General features: G+C 39.7%; 1 protein-coding gene and 1 non-coding gene across 2 annotated transcripts; both read right to left on the reverse strand.

Moving 5' to 3' along the window:
- Window positions 1-287: 287 nt before the first annotated feature.
- Window positions 288-10,323, reverse strand: PDK4 (pyruvate dehydrogenase kinase 4). Its single transcript, XM_085310528.1, has 11 exons — window positions 10,034-10,323; window positions 9,213-9,354; window positions 8,118-8,189; window positions 7,355-7,539; window positions 6,853-6,942; window positions 6,223-6,300; window positions 5,481-5,557; window positions 4,674-4,772; window positions 4,284-4,394; window positions 3,459-3,572; window positions 288-2,887 (listed from the first exon to the last, which is right to left on the reverse strand). The coding sequence occupies exons 1-11, from the start codon at window positions 10,170-10,172 to the stop codon at window positions 2,744-2,746; spliced, it is 1,251 nt and encodes a 416-aa protein (XP_085166654.1). The 5' UTR covers window positions 10,173-10,323; the 3' UTR covers window positions 288-2,743.
- Window positions 10,324-16,098: 5,775 nt separating this feature from the next.
- On the reverse strand, window positions 16,099-16,170 carry TRNAA-CGC (transfer RNA alanine (anticodon CGC)). The gene has a single exon. It is a non-coding gene; the product is annotated as a tRNA-Ala (tRNA).
- Window positions 16,171-21,321: the final 5,151 nt, after the last annotated feature.

Below are 21,321 nucleotides of genomic sequence, written 5' to 3' on the forward strand. Positions count from 1 at the left end.
CTGCACTGATGAAGGATTCCCAATTTCTCCTCCTTAAAGAAAGACTGAATTGATGATGTGAGGCAATACACAGACTTCAGCTACCAAGTAAATTCTCAGCACATCTAACATTAGCACATGCTGACCAATGCTTCAGTGTTTCTCTCCTCTGCGATGCCTATTTGATGCTGTATGAAAGTTGCTTTGCTGAACTCCATATGAAATCTTAAAAAAAAATAACCATACMAAAAACAATGGAATACCCCATGCTTGCAGTAGACTTCTTAAAAGACATAAAGACACCAGTCAACCATTTACATGTTTTTTTATTATCAAATTATTTGAATATCCATATAGCAGTAAAAAGCTTAAAACTAGAGCTTTATTATCAGTAGTAATAATAATAATAATAATAATTAAAAAAAAATCAGTAACTGCTGAAAAAGGCACTGTAGCTAGGTGGCTAGCCCTTAAGTAATTTTTAACGTTAAAAGATATTCCACATGGGTTTCCTAAGTGCTATCACGCCCCAATGTCTGCATTGTGAAAGTGTTCTGAACACAAAACTTCCAAAAATTACATTTATCCAGAAAGCTTCTATCTGCAAGCACTATTACAGACATTTTTTTACAGCACCTGGGTGCTCCAACTGCTTTGAAATACAAGTTACAGCTCCCACCTGGTGTAGCTGCAGCTATATTACAAATATACAGTATGTCATGAGACCACAACTCATGTTCAAGCATAATTGGGCACAAAGAAAGAGGTATAATCTGTGTTTACTTATCAACAATGACTACTTAGGTATGTTTTTGTGACCTTGTATTCAATACAAAAATCAACAAAGTATTCAAGTATATTACGGTAGTGAAGGCAATCTTTTCACACCTGTGTTTTCTAGACAGAGATATTTCATTTTTATTATCCATTCAGTAAGCTGAGCTCAAAGACAAATAATATGGTGACTTTTGGTGACTACAAGTTATTCACTGGAGTAAATGGGCCTCTATGCAGTACTTAAGTCATTATACTCAGTAATTATCAAAAATGCTTCTAAACTTAGTTTCTCAAACAAGTAAAGCGTATCAGAATGCTACTTTAGGTTTTTTTTTGGTTGAGAAATCTATCTCAACAAGACTGCTAGAACACAAAGGTAATTCAAGCTTTCTCTTATTGCTATTAAGAAATGTATTTGATATTCACAGTAGAGTATGGAGTGGCTTTCTACCCAACACATACAACTCAGCTTTAGAAAGCTATCATACAACTAGGCAGGATGCTTTAAATGCTGTATTTGCAGCCTTTTGCCGAGGATTGTACACATTTAAGGTAATGATGCTAGTAAGTCAAAAAGGTTTCAAGTAATAATAAATAGCTCTGATGAACTTTGACTGGCCAGCTTGGCAATTCCAAATAGCACTTGACTTCCACTCTGTTGTTAAGTTTACCTCACTTATGAGGGGGAAAATCCACACAAAAGATGGGAAAGGAAGAAGCTAACGGAGAATACAGTATTTTCCCAACAGCTCTCTTTCCTACTGACACTGTTCCTGTGGCCATTCCCCATTATTTTGCTGTTCATGAAAGTTATTTTTTATAGTTTTCATCGCTCYTCGTATTTTAAACCTTCTCATTTCCTAAACCCTTTCCACTGCAAGGAATAGTTCTTACACGAAAATTCAGTTTCACCACCACTAYTCCTGAAAACCTTTCAGAGGTTTAGTGCTCATTATAGCTTTCAAGTTTTAGAATTCCCATGTACACCTTTGAGCTAAAGTATGGTCCAAAACAAATTTATCAATGCTGTGGATAGGTTCTTGGATTTTACACAGAAGTAAAACTTGAACCACATTTCCCAATTTTTGGATTTTGGTTTAGTTTACTGAACCACTAATCTTCTAAAAGCAAGACAAAAAAAAGAACCATTTTTAAACATACTGTTTCCCATGCCATTTTTACACAAAACACACCAAAATCTTTCAATTCCACTTGCTATTATGACCAAGTGTCATTCTACTTCTTCCCTAAAGTATCCTGATTTCCTTCTTAGTATCTTATGCACAGGAGCCTTACCTTGCTACTTTTTCATGAACAGCTTAAAAAGAAAATTCAAGCAATGTAACTCAGAGCAGGGCATCACGTAAGAACTACTACTGGAATACAGAGGCTTATGTTTTGTTTTTAAGTAGAATTTCTTTTTATAAGAAAAACAGTCTCCCTCCCTCTCAGTCAGGCAGCATTTGTATGCTGTTTGTATCTTGCTACCAACCTGCCATGTTAAGARGATCTTTTCCCAATGTTATAAATACAGTTTTGAAGTACAGGTGCACTTATCTACCTGTTCTGTAATAAAATGAGGTGCTAATAACTAGTCTAGGAGGAAAATATGTACCACTATAACTGACATTTATCAGAATCCAGAATTAAAGGATTAGAGAGGACCCAAAAAATGCACACCTTTACTGCATTAAGTCTTTGATCATAAGATAAAAAAAATAGACTGAATTTCCTCTTTATCCATCTTTTTTAAAGACATAGCAAAAGATGCACACATCCCTCCATGTACTTGTATTTTCCTTATCCTGAAGTCCACAGCAAGATTTTTACTCAATGCATACAGTCTAGATTATAAATGCCTGATCTTCTTTGTCAGTCACAATACTGAAAAATTTGCCTGTCTGAAAGTAAATGAATACTTCCAAACACCAGTCCTTGTTCAGAAGACAGTTTGATCCCCTTGGGTGCCTTGTATACCAACTTCTCCTCAGAAAGATGCACTCTGTCTCGATACATCCTTTGGGTCTTTACTTGGGACACACCAGTCATCTGCCTCTGAGGTAGCTTGATAATGCTTACAAGCAGATTTGTTAAAAACTGGGAGTTTTTCTACCGAGTCTGTTGATAGTGCCTAAAATCAAGAAGGAGAAAAGTTACTCAGTTTCTGCCTCTCAATAATGCCACTTTGCAAAAACTCAGGCAGTATGTTTCAAGTAGTAAGCCTCAAGTAATACAGAAAAGTTATGCAAATGTTTCTAAATAGATGCAATAATTAAGATGTGCTTTAGTATCCAGGTTTGTCATGGAAAATTCAGCAGGACAAATGCAACATCAGATCATATTTATGTACTTTATAGGCCTTAGAAGTATTCAGTAGCATGTTTTCAAGAAAATCTTGGAAACAGTGGAACAGAACTTCTATTTACAGAAGTATAGAAAAAAATTTAAAATGTGTTCCCCTTCTCCTCTATATTTTGCAATTAAAAAATCATTTCATGTTGTGCTGTGGAACAGTTAGACAGAAATGCAACATGTATATAGCAGAACAGTGAGTGACCTTTTACTTCTAAACACCAGTCATAACCCTTTCTGGCTCATAGTCAAAATGAAATTTTCAACTCATGAGCAGAAAATTTGTTTTCCTTAAAATGATGCCATAGTAGTTACCTCATTACATTATTGCTGGTTATCAAAACACATACCTTCAAGTAGATAATAGCATCTGTTCCATAACCGGATATGGAGTAGAGATTTAAGTCTCCTTGGAAGTATTTAGCATACAGACGAGAAATTGGCAAGCCATAGCCAAAGCCAGCCTAAAAAATAAAGTACAACAAAATTAAGATTTTTTCCCTCCACACTAGCTCTTATGATATAAAATTAAGAAACTGGAAGGTGTTCAGAGATTTTAAACTATTAAAAAGTCTCTGCATTTCCTCTTCCTTTAAAAGAAAATAAAGTTCTGACCAGTTTATAAAGAATATTGAACAGACCATCTTAAATTCTGAAAGAGCTTTTAAATCAAACCTCAATGGAGGAAGAAAGGGCTATATATGTGTCTCACTTTAATGCAATAAATTTCTTTATTTTCCCTTCCTGTTTTTCCTACTAAGGCTTGTTTAGTAGAAGTTGATTGCTACTAGCAATAAACAACACTATTTTAATCCTACCACYAGTTGTGTTTGCCTCCATAAAAATATTTATAGTATGTCTGAGCACTGAGTGGGAGTGAAGACCAACTAAATTATTGCCATTGGAATAAAAGACGGGGGGGGGGAAGAGTTAGATTCATTCAGGGGCTAATGTTCTTTGTTTATATCCTCCAAAGGACATGTTTTTGTCATCTACAATAGACAATTAAAAACTATTCCAGAAAGCGTTAATTCATATCTCTGAGGCTCAATAATCTCTGTATGCTCTACAAAGCAAAGGAACGGACATAATGTTTCCTTATTTAAGATGAATCTATTATTCTATGCAATATTTATAATATTTTATTAGCAATACAGGTATTGAAATTATCTTACAAGAGGAGTTTGTCGAGCATCATCCATCCTTGGCCTTGGTGCTGTAGAATACATGTAACTAAATAGCTGCTCAATTTTCCTTACTGGAACACCACCTCCTCTGTCAGAGATCTGATTTAAGAGAGAATAAAGTCAATTGCAGTCATACACTAAAAACAGTATTTAAAATGCTGGTATTTGAGCAAACTCTCCCATAAATGCAGACATTTGTTTGTAGCATATTCTTTTTCAGCTAGATAATTGCTCTGGATGGAGGCCATCAACATAAGGCTCATGCATAGTATCTCTGACCTGTTGTAGGAGGTATCAAGTTCTTTAACAGTATTTGTGGTAGCATATGAAATCACAAAAATTACATCAAGCTTATGCTGGTTTTGGCCAATAAATTACCTTAATTGCGAGGTCTTCATGTCCGAGAACAACTGTCACTTCAACTGGAGAAAGGGAAGGACTGTTCTCTTGAAATTCAACTGTTGCTCTCATTGAATTCTACAGAAATTAAGGTTATCATTATCAGAAAGCATTGGATATATGCACTTAAAATCACATCTGTGTTATGCAGAGACTGAGCCCAGTTACCATCCTTTCCTATCAGTGTCTAGTTCTCAAGAATACACTTAGCAATTTCACGTAACATGAGCACAGGAGACTGAGCATCTAAAAATAACTAAACAGTGCAGACTAAGTTTGAAGGATTACATTGTTCTTGCGCAACACAAAACTACACTGATGTAAACAAAATAAAATAGCTTCACTAAAGTCAGCAGGATTCTGGACAAGAGCTGAGTTCAGCAGTTGCTAATAATTCCCAGAATTCTACACTGCATGCTAGCTGCAGATGAGTTCAGCCCCAGTCATCACCTCTCAACCCACATGCAAGACACTAGGGCAAAAAATGCACTAAGGACTAGCTCTTAAGAGCAGCAGGTCACAAACCAATGTTAAACAACTAGAAGGCCCTATTCTATCTCTCTCTCCCTTGCCCTGCCCCAGTTATAACCACATCAGAATGTCCAAATATTTTCCTACTAGCCGCAATCATTACTTTCCCAACTGCCCAAGCTATTTCCCCACGTAACAACTTCTTAGACATCTCACTATCCTGTACAAAACTTTAATCCAATCAGACCTAYGTAGAGAATTTAAATATTTAAGCTCCTGCTCAGAATATGGAGGAAATAGCTTGTATTTACATACCTTAAAGAGCTCAAAAAGCATGTGAAAGAGATGTGATGGAACATATACGATGTTAATTGGCTCTCCTGGAAACTTTCCTAGAGGAAGGGAAAAAACAAAACCCCAAGACTTAAAAATGGAGACAGAACTGTTTTGTTTCTGAATTTTATAGTAAGCAAGTTGTATGTTTAAACAAACAAGAAAATATATCAAGTCTTTGTGGGTTTTAAATGAACAAATAATTTTATGTATTGATACAGTGTTTGAATTGTAACTATCATTTGCTTAATCACAGTTTGTTTTCAAATAAATTGAAAAATCTTATTTTTCGCATTTCTATGCAGATGATAAATATTAATTGCATTTCATAAGTAAAAGATTTTAGAGTACTTAAGCAGACTTCCCAAGACTGGAGGACATGCAGGCAGTTTGGACTAGAACCAATGTTTCTCAGTCAGTAGGYCCACTTCCACCCCAAATATGCAGCTCCTGTCTGGCAACGTAACATATTAAGTACAGACCAGTAGCCCTCATTCCTCAAATTCATATAAATTACCTCAGAAAATCTGATAATTAAGATGACATCTGAGCTCTAACAGGGGAGATTAGATAAGGTGCTTGTAAAAGCAAATTAAGAGAACTTACATAACATAGATACACTTGTATGTACCATTATGGCTGCAGAAATAGAAGTCTTTGGAGTAGACAAGGCAATCTGATTATCAATAAGACAACAGAACAAACATAAAAGCCCCTATCTTACCATTCACTTGAGTAAGCTTCAGTTCTGGAGATGTTAAGTAATACTGGTCACACAGCATCCTGGAACTTTCAAAAGCATCTGAAATATTTGTTTAAATAAAACATGTGAAAAGAAATATCAAACAGTGTAGCAATTCATTATAATGTACTGCAAAATATAATTTTAACTGCATTAGCTGCTAGAGTGTTACAGACTAAGCACGTGTTTCACAGGGGACGATAAYGTTGCAGCCACTGTACGTATGAAGAACTGAGACTAAACAGGCAATCACAGCAGCATGGGCAAATCTTCACTACAATTTGATAATTCTACAAAACAGATACATCTGGGATAAGATTATCTAACAGTCAATGTTGTTGATGTCATCACTGACAACTTTAACTCCAAYCTCATTTATCACTTGCTATTCAGACACATTTTACTGCTACTTTGTATTTTAAATTTTCTGCTCTACAGAAGCACACATTTCAGCTGACTGTTTTCAGCCACTTCATTAAAAAGCAAAACAAAAAAAAAACTTGTCAGTACCCTATACAAACACATGCTGGTTGCCTGTTAATTACTTGCAAGCAAAACCAAACATCAATAAAGATGACAATTTTTTTTTAAATGATCTGAGAGTATACATACCATTCACTACTTCAACAACATCACAGCACGGATCAATACTTCCAATGTGCCTTGGGTGCCCTGAGCTGATATTATCATCAAAAAGAAGGGCTGTTTGAGATGAAAACAGTACTGTATTTAATTCCAAATATTGTATTATAAAAAACTATGTTCAGACTAACATAGTATGATCACAGCACATAACCATAAACAATACCCAGTATCTCTTGTGCCTTTTTAAGCTACAAATGCTATCTGCTGCCAGMAAGCTATGCTGGCTTCTCTGGTTCAACATCTAAAGGCTTTTCAGAGGCAAAGATAGATCTCCAAGTTTTCTATGCAAGACTTACTGCAGTTAGTATTTAGTCTATGTAACCAATATTCTATTAAAACTTCATACATTCTGTTTCTAACTTTTCACTTTCATAGGAAACAATCTGTAGCAGCTCTCTGTTTTAGAAGCTTACACTAATATGCCTCTCATTAGATTGAAATTTTTCCTCAGATAAGAATTTCTACTTACTGTGTTGGTTCATTAGCATCCGGGTAGAAATACGGCTCATGTAGAAACGATCCAAGAAGTACTGGATATTTTGATTGGTGACAGGATCTACTTTAAAAGTATCTTTGTACTCAATTACCCCTTGTGCCATTGTAGGAATCACATCATGATGTCTGTTTCGGACTCTAATTAACGTATCTATAAAGCTAGAACAAAAAGAGATCTCTTTGAAACATTATTCTAAGACAAGGCAAGATTTGTACAAAATTGAATACTCCAGAAACAGAGGTAACTGTGCTGTGTAACTGTAATATTAAAATACTTTTAAAAGAATGAAGAAAACAGACTGCAAGGTGAAGAAAACTCACCGACCTAAAGCAGAAGAGTTTGGTATTTTTATATTAAAAGGTGTGTTTATTAGTCWTATTAAATTCAGTATCCATTTGTTCACTTGTAATAGCCTGAGCAGAGAGGAACGTAGGGAGGGAAAAAGATCACCAGTTCACACCTTAGAAAGGAGCAGAGATGTGACATCACAGGTATTTTTGTTGGTATTTCCCTGTCATGACAGCTTAAGGCACTGCCTCCAAAAGCAAGCTGCAATAGGTCATACTTATTTGCAATATTACTACAGCTTGATCAAAGATTTAAATGAGTTCAAGTGCAACATTTCATGACAAATGATCAAACTGAGCTAATAATAGTACTGCCATTCTAAATTGATGACATTTTGAAAAACGAAAAGAAAGATGAAAAGCTCAATGAAAACAAAGGAAAAGCTTACTTGTGTAAGACTTTTTGGTCATCTGGGCTTTTCTGATGGAATTCAACCAGCTCCATTAGGCTTTGGATGTACCTATTGAAAAAGAACACAAGAAACGCATGCTTTATTTGATTGTTATTAGTCTAGGAGCTGGAAAAAGACACTGTCTTGTCCTAATCATTACTCTTAAACAAGTCAGCTGAAAGCTTGAAGTATCAAAGTTCCACTGAAGTATGGAATCATGGATAGCCTTTTCTTGAACACCTAAACACTGGAAGTTTTAAATGACTCCTTTCTTGTGTTTGTCACCCAGTCTGGAATTTAAAACATCACTTTTGGAATCTAGGCTCCCTGTACAGTTCTTGGGAAAAGTGAGGTATTTCAGAAGTACCAATCAGGGAGCTACCTAAGGAAGTTTTCCTGATCTTGATCAGCTTGGCACAAGCTAAGCACTTCAGCCTTTTTATCCAGTCAAGCTAGGACAACCTCTGACAGCCAAGATACATTCTGCAAAGGCACAGCTGTAGCTTGGCTAGATTAAGAACAACTTCTGGATCCCGCTTAAATGCATTTTGTCCTTTACGTCAGCCATCCTCTCAAACATTATAGCTGTGCCTGTAAAGCAAGATTAACTCAGATTCAATCACTGTCAATAACCACAGAGATCATGCAAACTGAATTCCAAACTCAGTGCATATGCCAAGGCAATTTGCTGCAGAACTGAAACTTTATTAATAACTTCATCGGTGACAGAATCAAACAAGTAGTTTGCTCTCCCATTCTTGTGTCAGCTTTGCAGATCTGTAAGTGCTAGATGAAAACAACACATATCTTTTCCTCTCTCTTCTTAAAAGTAAGAAAATAGATTTTCCTCTATGAGCTATTTTAAACTATTAGGTCAAATATGCAATTTAGAAAATATCCATGTTGTTTTTCCAATTAACTTTAGCATGCTAGGCAAAGGCAACATATAACAGCTTGCAGTTCAGCTTTGATGAATGGACTGCATCTCTAGTGTATTTTGCTGTTGTTGCCTACTATTCACATAAACGCTAGGACAACAGGGTTGTTAATGTTATGTTATTTTGCCGGCAGAATTTAATGTTTCTTACTTACCAGCTCTTCACTAGTTGTACTGATGGAGTGCTTAGTAATTTATCAGGAAGAAGATCAATTTCTTTCAGGATATTTGCAAACCTTACAGGAAGCTCTTGTCGCAGAAATGCAAAAGATGTTCTCTCACATCCATTAGTTGAGCCTATAAGATAAACCCAATATACAAAAAAAAGTTTTTTAAAAAAAGTTTTAACATTTAAGTATGAGCTACTGTCTTGCAGTCACTACAGACTTCAGGACTACATTCCTTCGCATTTGCAACCACCATGCTATTACTACTTGGCAGTTCTCCTAAATGCATGTATATGCTTGTGCTGAACGCTGTCAGGTGCTGGCAGGACACAGCCCTTTCCCTGGGGGCATACTTGTATGTTTCCCATGTAGACACGGAGCTTATTTGTAACCCTGTAGGAGAGCTACCTCAGCCACTGTAAACAACACAGGCTTCTTAACGGTGACGTCTGAAAATGCCATGGGAACAGAGATTTTACAGCTGCCAAAGCTGTAACTGGATACGGGTACAGTACGTCCCGTCCCCTCCGTCGAGTAAAGACTAATGACTCCTCCCTGATAACGCTTCGCAGGGAACACGAAAACATCTATCAGCCGATCCGCCTATTACCCCCCCTTCCTACTAACACCACCGAAACAGCGCTTTAACGTATCCTCAGCGCTAACCGAGGCCGCGGCAGGACGAGCACCGCCTGGCAGCGGGGCGGTGGGGTTAGGCCCACGGAGGGGGCCTGGGCCGAAGGGAAGCCCCGCTACCGCCCCGCTCCGCCGCGAGACGCGCTCCCAGGCGCCGCCGCCGCGGCTCTCACCGAAATCCAGCAGCTGCTTGATGGAGAGCGGCGAGGGGGAGAAGCGGGAGAAGGTCTCCACCTCCAGCGGCAGCCGGCTGCCGCCGCTGGCCCCCGCCAGCGGCGCCGCGCTGCGCAGGGCGATGCGGGCGGCCTTCATGGCTGCGGAGGCGGCAGCGGCGCGCTGGCTGGCTGGCTGGCTGGCTGGCTGGCTGGCTGGCTGGCTGGCTCGCTCGCTCGCTCGCTGGCGGGCGGGTCCGCCGGCAGGTGCCGTGGGGCTGCGGCGCTGCCTCCGCGCCGCGGGCGCTCTGTGCCGGCGGCCGCCACGTGCCGCCTCTATTTACAGCCTCCCGGGGGCGGGGCTCCGGGCGGGCCACGCCCCCTAACGGAGCCGTCTCCTCGCGGGCAGCGCGGAGAGGCGCGGCGCGGGCGCGTGACGGCCGCTGGGGACAGGGAGCCCCCGCCAGCCGCGGGCGCGTTGCCAGCGGCTCCGGGGCACCGAGGCGGAGGAGGGCGGCGGGGCGACCCGGGGCCGCGGCGGAGGCGTTGGCCGCCGCGCCGCCCCCCAGTGACCTTGTTTACGCGTTAGGTGTAGGGCAATGTTAACCGCCCCCTCCCCCCCCCCCCCCCCCCCCCCCCCCCCCCCCCCCCCCCCCCCCCCCCCCCCCCCCCCCCCGGTCGCTGGGCTGTCCGGACACGAGCCGGGGCTTTTCGCTGCCGCCGCTCCTCATTGGCTGCCCGGGGCGATAGCGAGCCAATGGGCGCCGGCTCGCGCGCGGCCCCGTTGGGCGCCAGCGGTGGGTGCGCGCAGGGAGTGAGAGGGGGGTCGCCATGTTGGGGGCGCCCCGCGCCGCGGRGACCCCTTGAGGGGTCCAGCGCCAGGGCAATGCAAAGGCGTCTAACATGCTCACTCTTTAACTTCACACTCCTTCAGTGGGTGCTGCGTGTAGTGAACACGAGTGGCAGCCCTCAAGCCTTGCGTTGCCTAGTGCTCAGCTCCTCAGCTGGCTGCTAAATGTGTGACCTGTGACCAGCCTGGCTCGTCCCAGGTGGCAGCTTTCTTGTGAGGCTGCAGTTGCCTGTGTTGAGGTGGCGATGCTGCATGTGGTGCTGAGTGGAGTGCTGATATAGAGGAGTGAAAATGTCTTGAGATTCGCAGCTGCTGCCTTTGCAATAAGTGCAGGAAATGCTAGTGAGAGAATTACTAAAAGCCCAGAGTCTGTGCAGAGAGTACATGGCAGTGCAAGGGGCACAGATGGGATCCTAAACAGAGTTTTTGATATGTAGGTCATCATGSTGACTTGGATTAATAGTGACCAAATACTTAAAAGACAGCTGCTTTGGTGACGCACTGGCTCCAAATGTCTGAGTGACCGTATTTACTCTYTACATCTGACCTAGGAATTGATGGACTGATCCGCTCTCTCACTTCTAGCTAATCTTCCAGGGTCACAGATGAGCAGAGAAGAGTCTGCTGTTCCTCTTGTGGAAAGAGAACTTTGCTCTCCAGTGCTGTCTGGCATTTTACTGAGACCTCAAGTTTACTTCACTAAAGGCAGTATCTGCATAATGTGTTGAAGAATGGAGTTAGTTTCAGCAAAGGAGATCCTGACATCCTAAATCTTCGCAGCAGGACCATGTGGCAATAAAAAATGATACTAAAGAACCTAGCCTTATTACCCACATAAAACTTCTCAATCCAATTTATATTCATGTATAAATACACATAAATATCTGTGTGTGTGTACTTTTTTGATGGGGAGGAAGATACATTCTGAATAAGAAACTCACATACTTAGTTTAATATGCAGAGAAGACCACTAGCTTGTTCTTAATTCTTTTTTGAAGCTTTATCTATTTTTGCCTTCCTAGTCTTTATGTCTGCTAACCTTGCTGTTCCACAATGCTTGTTTTATTATTTTATCTCTCACCATGGATTATTTTATCTCTCACTCTCCTATTGTTCCATCAGCTGTGTTAGGCTTGATCACAGTGATAGAAATGTTTGCGTATGAAATGTGAAACGAACCAAAATATATCTAGTAATAGCAAATGTAACCTTTTTGACCTTTCCTGCTCTTGCTAGAAGCTTACAATTTGGGAATGGATGCTGGGGTTTAACTTTGCCTGTTTAACTGTGTTTTCCTGCAAGTTGCAGATGACTCATTGAGGTAAAAAAAATCCAACAAGTTTGTTTAAATTATGGAGCATGTATAAATTATTTTTTGTTTTCATTTTCTTCCTGAAGCAAATAATCAATGGGAAGCATAAGAATCTCAAGATTAATGTTTTTCTGTCAACAGACATCTGCACTGGACAGTTGTTTTAGTTTATAAATTCACTATTTGATTCCCACTGAGATCCTCCATTTTAATCTGCTTGATTGCTGACCCTGCTAAATATAAAGAACTTGTATAACGTTTTTGAGTAGTCATATTACATATTCTATTCTGAATAGGAAAAAGTCTACTAGGAATAGTTCTTGTAATTTGCAGTCTTTATCTTCACAGAAATTTGTTTTCTCATAATTTTCCTGATAGTTATGTGCAGTGAGGGGGACAAACAAAAATAAAGGCTCTGTTTAGCTCTTAGCAAACAGTGTAATAGTAGCTGCAGGAAATATAGGGCAAGTATTGCCTTTCCCAAGTATTGAGAGGAAAAGGCTCCAGTAATTCAAAACTTGGATGCTTTTCAAAACAAACCAAACTTCTATAATACATACCAGCAGCCCACAAGTATTATTCCAAAAACTAACAGTTCTGTTACTCTGATGACTGCTTCTAGAAGGAAGCATGTCTCTTTCATAATGCAAATTTGCCTCTATAAGTCTTCATAGGATGGTTTATACATTATAGAAYGTTTTGAGCAACATGACTTCCAATTCCTGAAAAAAAATGAATGATATAGTTGGGCAGTAACTGTTAGGAATATTCTGAATATTGGCCCAGCAGCTAATTTTTTATGCACAAAGTAACAACTTACGTGGATTCCCTGTCAGCCAAGTTGCATGTGAATAAACAACTAGGCTGTGAATATTGTAACGGTTTCAGATAACTCCACAATCTCTCCAAACTATGGCACTGTTTGTTCTCCCTTTCTTTCCTCTCTAAATCACCATTTTCTCCTTCCTCTTGAAGCCTTAGTGCACATGACAGTTAACATGAGTTGGTATTAGAAAACAGCTTTGGTAGTGAAAAACAGTGTCAGATTCTGAAGTGTAGTATTCATCAAATATTTCCTCATTGTTGCTATTTTAGTATTTTAAAAAAWTTCTGTGCTACCCTAAGGCAAGTTTTGAAAAGGGTGTGACAACATTTTCCATTGTTGTTATTATTTCAGTTGTTTCAGTCACAGTAACGTCTTGCTGACTATCCTTAAGAGGTGTGTTAACATTCCCTTCTGCACAGCAGCTAGGTCCTAAACAGCAGAATGAGTAARACCCCACAGTCTTACTCATTTGTCCTCCAGAAAGCTATCCATTGCAGTCAGTTCCCCCACCCCTCGCCGATGTTCCTGATGTCATCCTGGATGCTGGAGACGTAACGTGCTGTGCTCAGGGCAGCGCTGTGCTCCTCGCGGGCCAGGATACGTGACTATTGGCAGTGTTGCAGTTGTCTAGTAGAAGGTGTCTTGGCTGACTTTGCCCTTCCATTTCCTCGGTGGGGGGTACAAATTTAAGGCTCTTCCTACTAAACCACATGCCAGTGGGAGCTGGAGACACACCATGCTGTGCTGGGGTTGGAGCTCCTCTCCTGCCCAGTGGAAATACATGTGACGCTTGGCGGGGTTGCTGCTCTCTAGTAGGGTGCTTCTTGGGTGCCAGGGTCCCTGCCTTGTCTTCAGTGTGGACCAAAATTGGGATCTCTTCTCCTGACACAGTTGCTTGTTTGCACAAAGTTTGTAAGAAATGGATTATCTTTCAAACTTGGTTGAAATTGGGTAACAATTATTTTGGAGGGTTTGATAGACAGGTTTTGAACRTAAAGGAAGGAGCAGTCTGGTGACTGAAAGGCATGAGCTCTATTTGCAACATTTGGGTCASATTTCTAGCAGTACCATGGGCAAAACCCTCAGGCTCTGTCTGCATACAGGTCTGCATTTATCCATCTGGGACAATACTTTATTCCACCAACACATGATGAGATTTATTTTCTAAATATATACRCAGCCCTTTGTGTGGAAAAAAAACAACAGAAATCACATTAAAGCCAGGGTCACATCTTCCTGCGCTCCTCTTTCTGCCCCTCGATGTTACGCAGCTGCAGAAGCTGTCAGGCTGCCGAGAGGGCTCCCAGTGCAGTGAGARTAGTCCAAGTGGGTGAAGGGTTGCTGGTTCCACATAAACATGTTCGGGTCAGGCCTGGCTGAGCAAAGTTTAGTGGGAGAAAGGCCGTGCAGCTGCTCCAGCGCTTGCGCAATATCCTCCGCACTCCCATGTTTTGCAAAAGTCAGAATACAGTAGCAGGATCATTTTACTGCCTGCATTCTGGCCTGTAAACTGCTAGGAGCTGTAAACATCCTTCAGCCTGTACCTGCCAACTGAGCGGTGGTAAACGGCAGACACCCTTTTTTTCTGATTCCCTGCCTTTCATTATTCAGATATTCTGATGTTTTTTGTTAACTGCTTTAAAATCACTGTTCAGGTAGGGCAAAGCACAATGGATGACTGGTTTTAAAATATTGCTATTCCAAAAAATAGCTAGAGACTTGCATGAGATAAACTCTAGGTGTTTCAGACTGCAGCTGAGGGACAAGCAGAAGGAAAGGGAAAGCTATTTGGAGTATAACTCTACCCTGGAGGAAAAAAGCTAGGACTCAACACTGTGAAAGAATATGCCTCGCTCAAAGTCTGTATGATGAAAAAGCTGTCACTAGAGCATGTTGAATTCAAGAGACTGCTTACTATGCCAGAGGACAGTAATCTTCAGCTAAGAACACCATTGAAGAGAAAATAGAGATGAACTGTCAGTGTGGGCTGGAGCTGATTTAAAGTATAGAGATAGACAAAAGTGTCCTTCTTGGGTCTCAGCTGGCTGCCTCAGTAGTTAAGGGAGAGCATGAGCTGTCCTCTGTGAGAGCTGCTGCAGCAGAGGCAATGGGATCATCAGGAGAGATGCTCTGCCAGCGGCTGCCCTCACCCTGAACTGTCCTGCTTTGAAGAAGAGCTCCTGGGAAAAGGTGGACAACCTGAGAAAAGTCAGAATAAAAGTGAATATTATCAGGAGAATATGTCATTTAAGGTCCAGATGTTTCAGCAGATTCAGAAAGCAGTAATGTTTTCCTGTAGGAATTTGGGAAGGGAGTTAGTAAAACAAGATGGATCAGTTTAAAAGTTTCAGGTTAGAAATTTAAGAAACACAACACCCTCGGAAGAAGGATCTCTAGCATGGCTAATCCTTACTCTAGTCATGGGCTTTGAATTGGTATACATACTGTTTTGCTCTTTCATGATGGACTAAGTGAAAATGAGATCTTTTTGCTAATCTTTTTATAGGTCAACTACTGTTGATACTATTGACTATATTAGGAGGCTTAGTAAAGTGGATATGATGACTTGAATGTCCACATTATTTCTGCTCAGAATGATAGCACTGAATCATTATGGCAGATGATTTTGTCTGAGGCTAATCTCAGAGAGCATTTTTGTCTGCACTCTTGTTCCTTTGCAGGATTTCTCTCCTCAAATACAGGAGTATATATTTTCTTCTCGTGTCTGACATAGGAACTTGAATGAGAATTTTAGTCTAGGAGATTGTGAGATAAGGTGAGAGGCATCACCTAGGAGAAAACTTGCTATGGTGCTGTCTGCCCCCTCCCCCTTTGAAAATAGCTGCAGAGTTTATGGGTATTACTGGAATGCTGGTCACTCCCAGGGGTTCAGATTGCCRAAAGGGAGCTTGTTTCTGGTTTGCAACATTGTGACTATTATTGCTGAAGTGTGAACTCGCAAATATTCTTAAACTAATCTTAATCATAGAATCAATAAGGTTGGAAGGGACCTCTGGAGATCATCCAGTCCAACCCTCCTGCTCAAGCAGGGTCACCTAGAGCATGTTAGGCAGGAAAGCATCTGCGGCAGCCGCCGCTGGAGATGCCGGGGATTGAACCCGGGGCCTCATACATGCGAAGCATGTGCTCTACCACTGAGCTACATCCCCTGATGAAGACTGAGTTTTGCTCATATAGAAGCATGCGCTCTATAGAAGATAGCCATACAGTAAAGCTATGGAAGTTTTGTTGTTTAGTGAAATGTTGTGTAATTGCAGGCTAAGCCATAATAGCTGCAGTTAAATATGAACATGTCTATTAAAATAGTCTTGGTAAAGAATTGGTACAACCAACGTATTGCCAGTGCACCATTAAAGTTGTTTGCTATTGAATCTGGAAAGGTACAGCAATGTTTTTCTATCACATGACTAAAAGATACGAAATTATGGGTAATTGCAGTGTTACTAAATCACTGATAACAACTTCAACAAATAAAATGTTCCATTAATTGTGGAACTGTTTTCATCTTGTGATGTACTAGGCTCTACTTTAGTAGGTTATATGGAGTCTGACTAGTCACTGTTCTTTTTTAACTAGAATTCCTTTAATATTCTTTATCYGCATTGGCATTTTCAAATTAATTTTTCAGTGTTGCACTCATCTAACTGTCCTTTGAACTGAAATGTAAAATAGTCAGAGCTATGTTGCTGCTTGGTTTACAAGATTTCAGTCTACCTGAAGTGACATAAAAACCCACACGGTCTAGTTTAATTTTTAGTCATTTCTCTGATTTTAATGAAAACAACATTCTAAATGCATTGTAGTGTTTGTACACATGCATTCACAAACATATGTTTATTTAGTTTCTATATGGGAGAAAACCCTGGACATACAAAAACATTGAATGAAGGAAGGRTTTTTTTAACTAACGTATTTGCCTGTTTCAGAAAAGCTCAAAATATGTGCAAATACAAATCTTGATTCCATACTTCCTGGGACATAATACCTCAGTATAAAAAATCAATAAGTTTGCAGGCATTGGTTTCACAAAGTCTTCTTTGAAAAAATAYATTTTGACATGCTAACACAAGGATGCAGTCTTCAAAATAAAGATGAAAAATGTCTTTGCCTTCTTTGAGACCAATTGAATTGTAAGTTTAAAGGGACATAAATCTGTTATAAACAATACAGCTTTTCACTGCAAAAAGCAGATTCATCTGAAATGTGTAAAATTTCCATTTACACTTGATAGGAAACACTAATTTTTTTCTTATACAGTCACACAACTACTGCTGAGCAAATGTGAATTTTCAAGACCTACGTTTCATGACTAACGATTATTAATATTTAAGCAAGTTTGAGTATCTGGAGAGCTCCTCATCCCCAGAAGGAAATGCAAGCTTACTGTGTGGTTCATAAAGTACTGGAGAAATGTTACAATATTTTAATGTTCAAATCAAATAGTAAGTCTTCTGTAAACTACTAGAAGGTATCCTAGCCAAGAGCAAACTTGGTAAAGACCACAAGAGGCCTTGCTAGCTTTCAGCATGTGCTCAAACAGAAAGCAGTGTTTTCTGCCAAGGTAGCTACTATAGCACCAGTTTTCTCTCTCCTTCTCATTCCAGATACRCTGTGTGAAAGCCTGAAAACTTGTACATTATTTGCAACACTTTCTATACTAAAGCTGAAGGAACTGTAATAAGAAAGCTATCAAAAAAACGTGGAAAGTTAGTATTAAGAAACACATACGTAGTTCAGCAAGAATACAGTAATAATTTGAATAAGTTACTTAAGCTGATACTACATGGATATTGCCACACTTAACTGAATAACAAGGATATCTGTATTTATTTTTACAGATAATTTTGGGCTGTCTTAAAATAGAGCCTGCACATGGAAGTGACGTATATGCTAAAATTCTCTCATATATAGAAAAATAGTGTCTTTAAATTGTAGGTATTTACATCAAAAGGTAAAGTCCTTGCTGGATTCAAATTAGTGCCAAGAATCCCAGCTGACACATGTCTTTACTGAAACTGACCTTTGATGGCTTGGGAAAAATCAGAGGTTCCGTGAAAAGTGAACTAATAAAAACACTTCTATAATATTTCCCATAGAAAAATTCTTAGCCAAACATTTATTATATTTCTGATTCTTCTTATGAAATATAGTGTATAGTGTCTGCACTTTATATATGAAAAAACCCAAAGGGGTAGTTGGCCGCATTTTGAAAAACATCTGTAATTTTGTTTGACTCAGTTTTGGCTGCCTAATGGAGGCCGTGAGACCTTGCAGTTTTTAGAGTGAGATTTTTGAACTCTCATTACCTTGGAAAATTAAGTGCTAGGTCTGACTAACATCCTGARTTTAACTGTAGTTTTGAAAATACAGTATAAATTTCTTACCCCAAGTCACTCAAGGAGATGAATTATGGCATTCCGACTCCCATACTCTCTTTCAAATGCAAAGGGTGTGTGTACCATGTTTAACCATTCTTGGAGAAGTCTCTCTAAAATTGTACATCTGAAGTATCCAGATAATTCTAACCCTTTATAGTCAGCTCGTATTTCAAATCCTGTGCCAAATGCTTGAAGTCCTTGCAGTAGAGAAGACCCAGAGGGAACATATAAAATTATATAGGAAAGGCACCAATTCACACTTGCTGAGCAATAATTTGGTTTGGTTTAGTAACCTGTGAAGTGGTTCACTGAAATGATGAACTTTAAAGAAACTATAAAGAGTGTGATTATTGATATCTGCTGTAGGTGACCTTTATGTGCTGAAAAGATCATGAGGTAGTCAAGACAAAAAAATTACAACTTCCTTTTCTTCTTCTGTTTAATGGTCTGAAATTGGAAAATTGGATCTATTGAACCCCAGTTGAAAGTTAGGACTGCCAAATAAAATAAGGCTACCACCTGCAACTTAGAGTTTTCCAAATATGTTATTTATATACCTTAGAGACTAAATGCTCTTACTCAAGAGAGTCGACTCACTACTCTTATGTGAACATAAATGACCTCAGATTTTTTCCATCTATTCACTGTCTGTTCCATTAACTTTCCCCTCTATTGTGAAGAAACATATTCCATCATTTTAAAGGAACTGGTAAGGGCATAAGTAGCTACAGATCAATTGATGTTTTTACTCCTCATTTCAGTGTCTTGGTAAGAACTGTGTGCATCTCTAGCTTTTTAACTTTCGAGTATTCTTTTGGGTGCACTTTAGGGTTTATATCCACCTAATCTAAACTCCTGTCAGTATCGTGAAATTTGTGCTTGTATTGATCAGCTTGCAGGACATGGTCAATACTCYAGCATCACAGTTCCTGGATTTATATCAGTAATATAGGTAGGTAACATTTATATAATAAATAGCAGGTAATATTTCAAATGCATTAGCTACGCAAGTGACCTTTTGACTCTCCGTGGGAGCTTCTTCCAGAAGAGTACAGAGTCAGCATGCTGATTACCACAGCAGTCTGAGGCTGACATTTTAAGTGTCACTCATCATCTTGATTGGGGACCAAAAAGGCAATAGCATGCCACTGGCTATGTCCTGTGACACAGATATTGCCTGAGACATTGCCTGCGTGTGCTAGAAACTGGAAATGCTGATGGGGATCCAGGCCAGAGCCAGGAAAAGCACTGCTTTTCTTTATTTAAATAGCCCCTTAGCAATTCCTCTGTAATCACGTCAGCTGGATTATTTTTTCCAGAACTCCTGTCCTGTTCTGTTCTGTTCTGTCCTGTCCTGTCCTGTCCTATCCTAATCTATGCTATTCTACAATTACCATCATAATAAACAGATGTTTTCCAGAAGTGCACTGAGCAACGTGATGAATCTTTAAAATATGTGATGGTCATCTTTTTTATATTTTTTCCATTGGGAAAGCTACTCATTTTTACCTTGCTTAAAATGAATTTTATGTCTGATTTACACATTACAGCCTGGCCAAAGGAATGTGTTTCCCACTTGGAATAGAAGTGTAGAGAGTGTGTAATAGATCCTAATTGTCATAGGTATTTGCTACATTGCCTTGGCTTGACTTCAGAGAAAGGTTTGTGTGCTTGTAGGAGAGATCTGTTCTATGACTGGGAAACCGAGCTGTCACCAGCAGTGTTCAACTCAGCATTTCAAATGATCTTTTAAGTATTTCAGGATATGACAACTGAGTGTCTGAAAATAGGATAAGGAGAAATTGTTTACAGGGAAGGACTGACTTTATATGCTCACTGTTTACTGCGTCGCTGAAGTGCTGTGCTGTAATGTTCTGTGCTAGTGGAAGTTCACAAAGAACTGATGAGCTCAGGCATTAGTAAAGTCTACAGTTTTCAGCAGGATGATATGAAATCTTCTTGCCAGCTGCAAACAGTATAATGTCTAGCTATTGCAATGTGAGAAATCAGAGGGGATCACTGGGACATCCCTGAAATTGTGGGCTAGCTTCTCAGTAATAAGGAAGTTGTATATGTGTTATTTCCAGCTACTGGATAGTGTGTGAATGATTATGAATAAAGTCCTAATCTGAAGTCTGCTAGAATCAGTTAAATGTTTCCAGTCATTTTAGCTGTGGGAACTGTATTAGGCTTCTGTAAGATAGGTGAGGGCAAAATGCCTAGTGAAAAGATAAATCAGTTTTAGGCCTTATATTTTTCAATAATTTTTAACAATACTCAGATTGTGATTTGCTCCTTGTTCCACTTCCTATGTTCCACATAGACTAATTCAATGTAGTTTTCTTATGATTGTCTTATCTTAAAAAAAGCAATAACCTAGGCCACATTTGCAAGAAAGAGTAAAACAGATCTGCACCTTCTTATTTTGAAATCTTTTTTGTACATTTTTGTTCCTTCTAGCTAAAATAAGCAATACTTTGGTTTCAAAAAGATTGTGAGGATAATGTTCACCATTGATCACAGATTGTCAGAAGAAAGAAATATAAGTGTCTGAGAGAAACCAGCAAGGAGGTAACATTCAGGGGTCTGTTRCCAGGACCCAGTGTTACTGGGGGCAGACAGAGAGGGAGAACCTCCATAAGTACCAATACCTGAGTATGCTCTGAGATCAGGAGAGGAGTGAAGACCCTGGAACTACTGAATAATACAACAGTATTATTAGTAGCATTTCTGTTTGGCTGCTTGTCAGTAGGGTGGCTTTGCAATTGAGCAAAGGGAGGACAAGAGGAGAGTGGAGAAACCTCACTTACTGAGTGCATGAAAGGGCTGCAGTTGAGAGCTGGTCCTGGAAAAGGCCCAGGACTTGTCCTTAAGGTGAACTTCAGCTGGGTCATTTGTCCTTGAGGTACACTGGAAGGGAGC

Source organism: Rhea americana, unplaced genomic scaffold (assembly GCF_003343005.1).
Source record: "Rhea americana isolate MKP2758 unplaced genomic scaffold, rheAme1 scaffold_32, whole genome shotgun sequence".
Lineage (NCBI taxonomy): Eukaryota > Metazoa > Chordata > Aves > Rheiformes > Rheidae > Rhea > Rhea americana.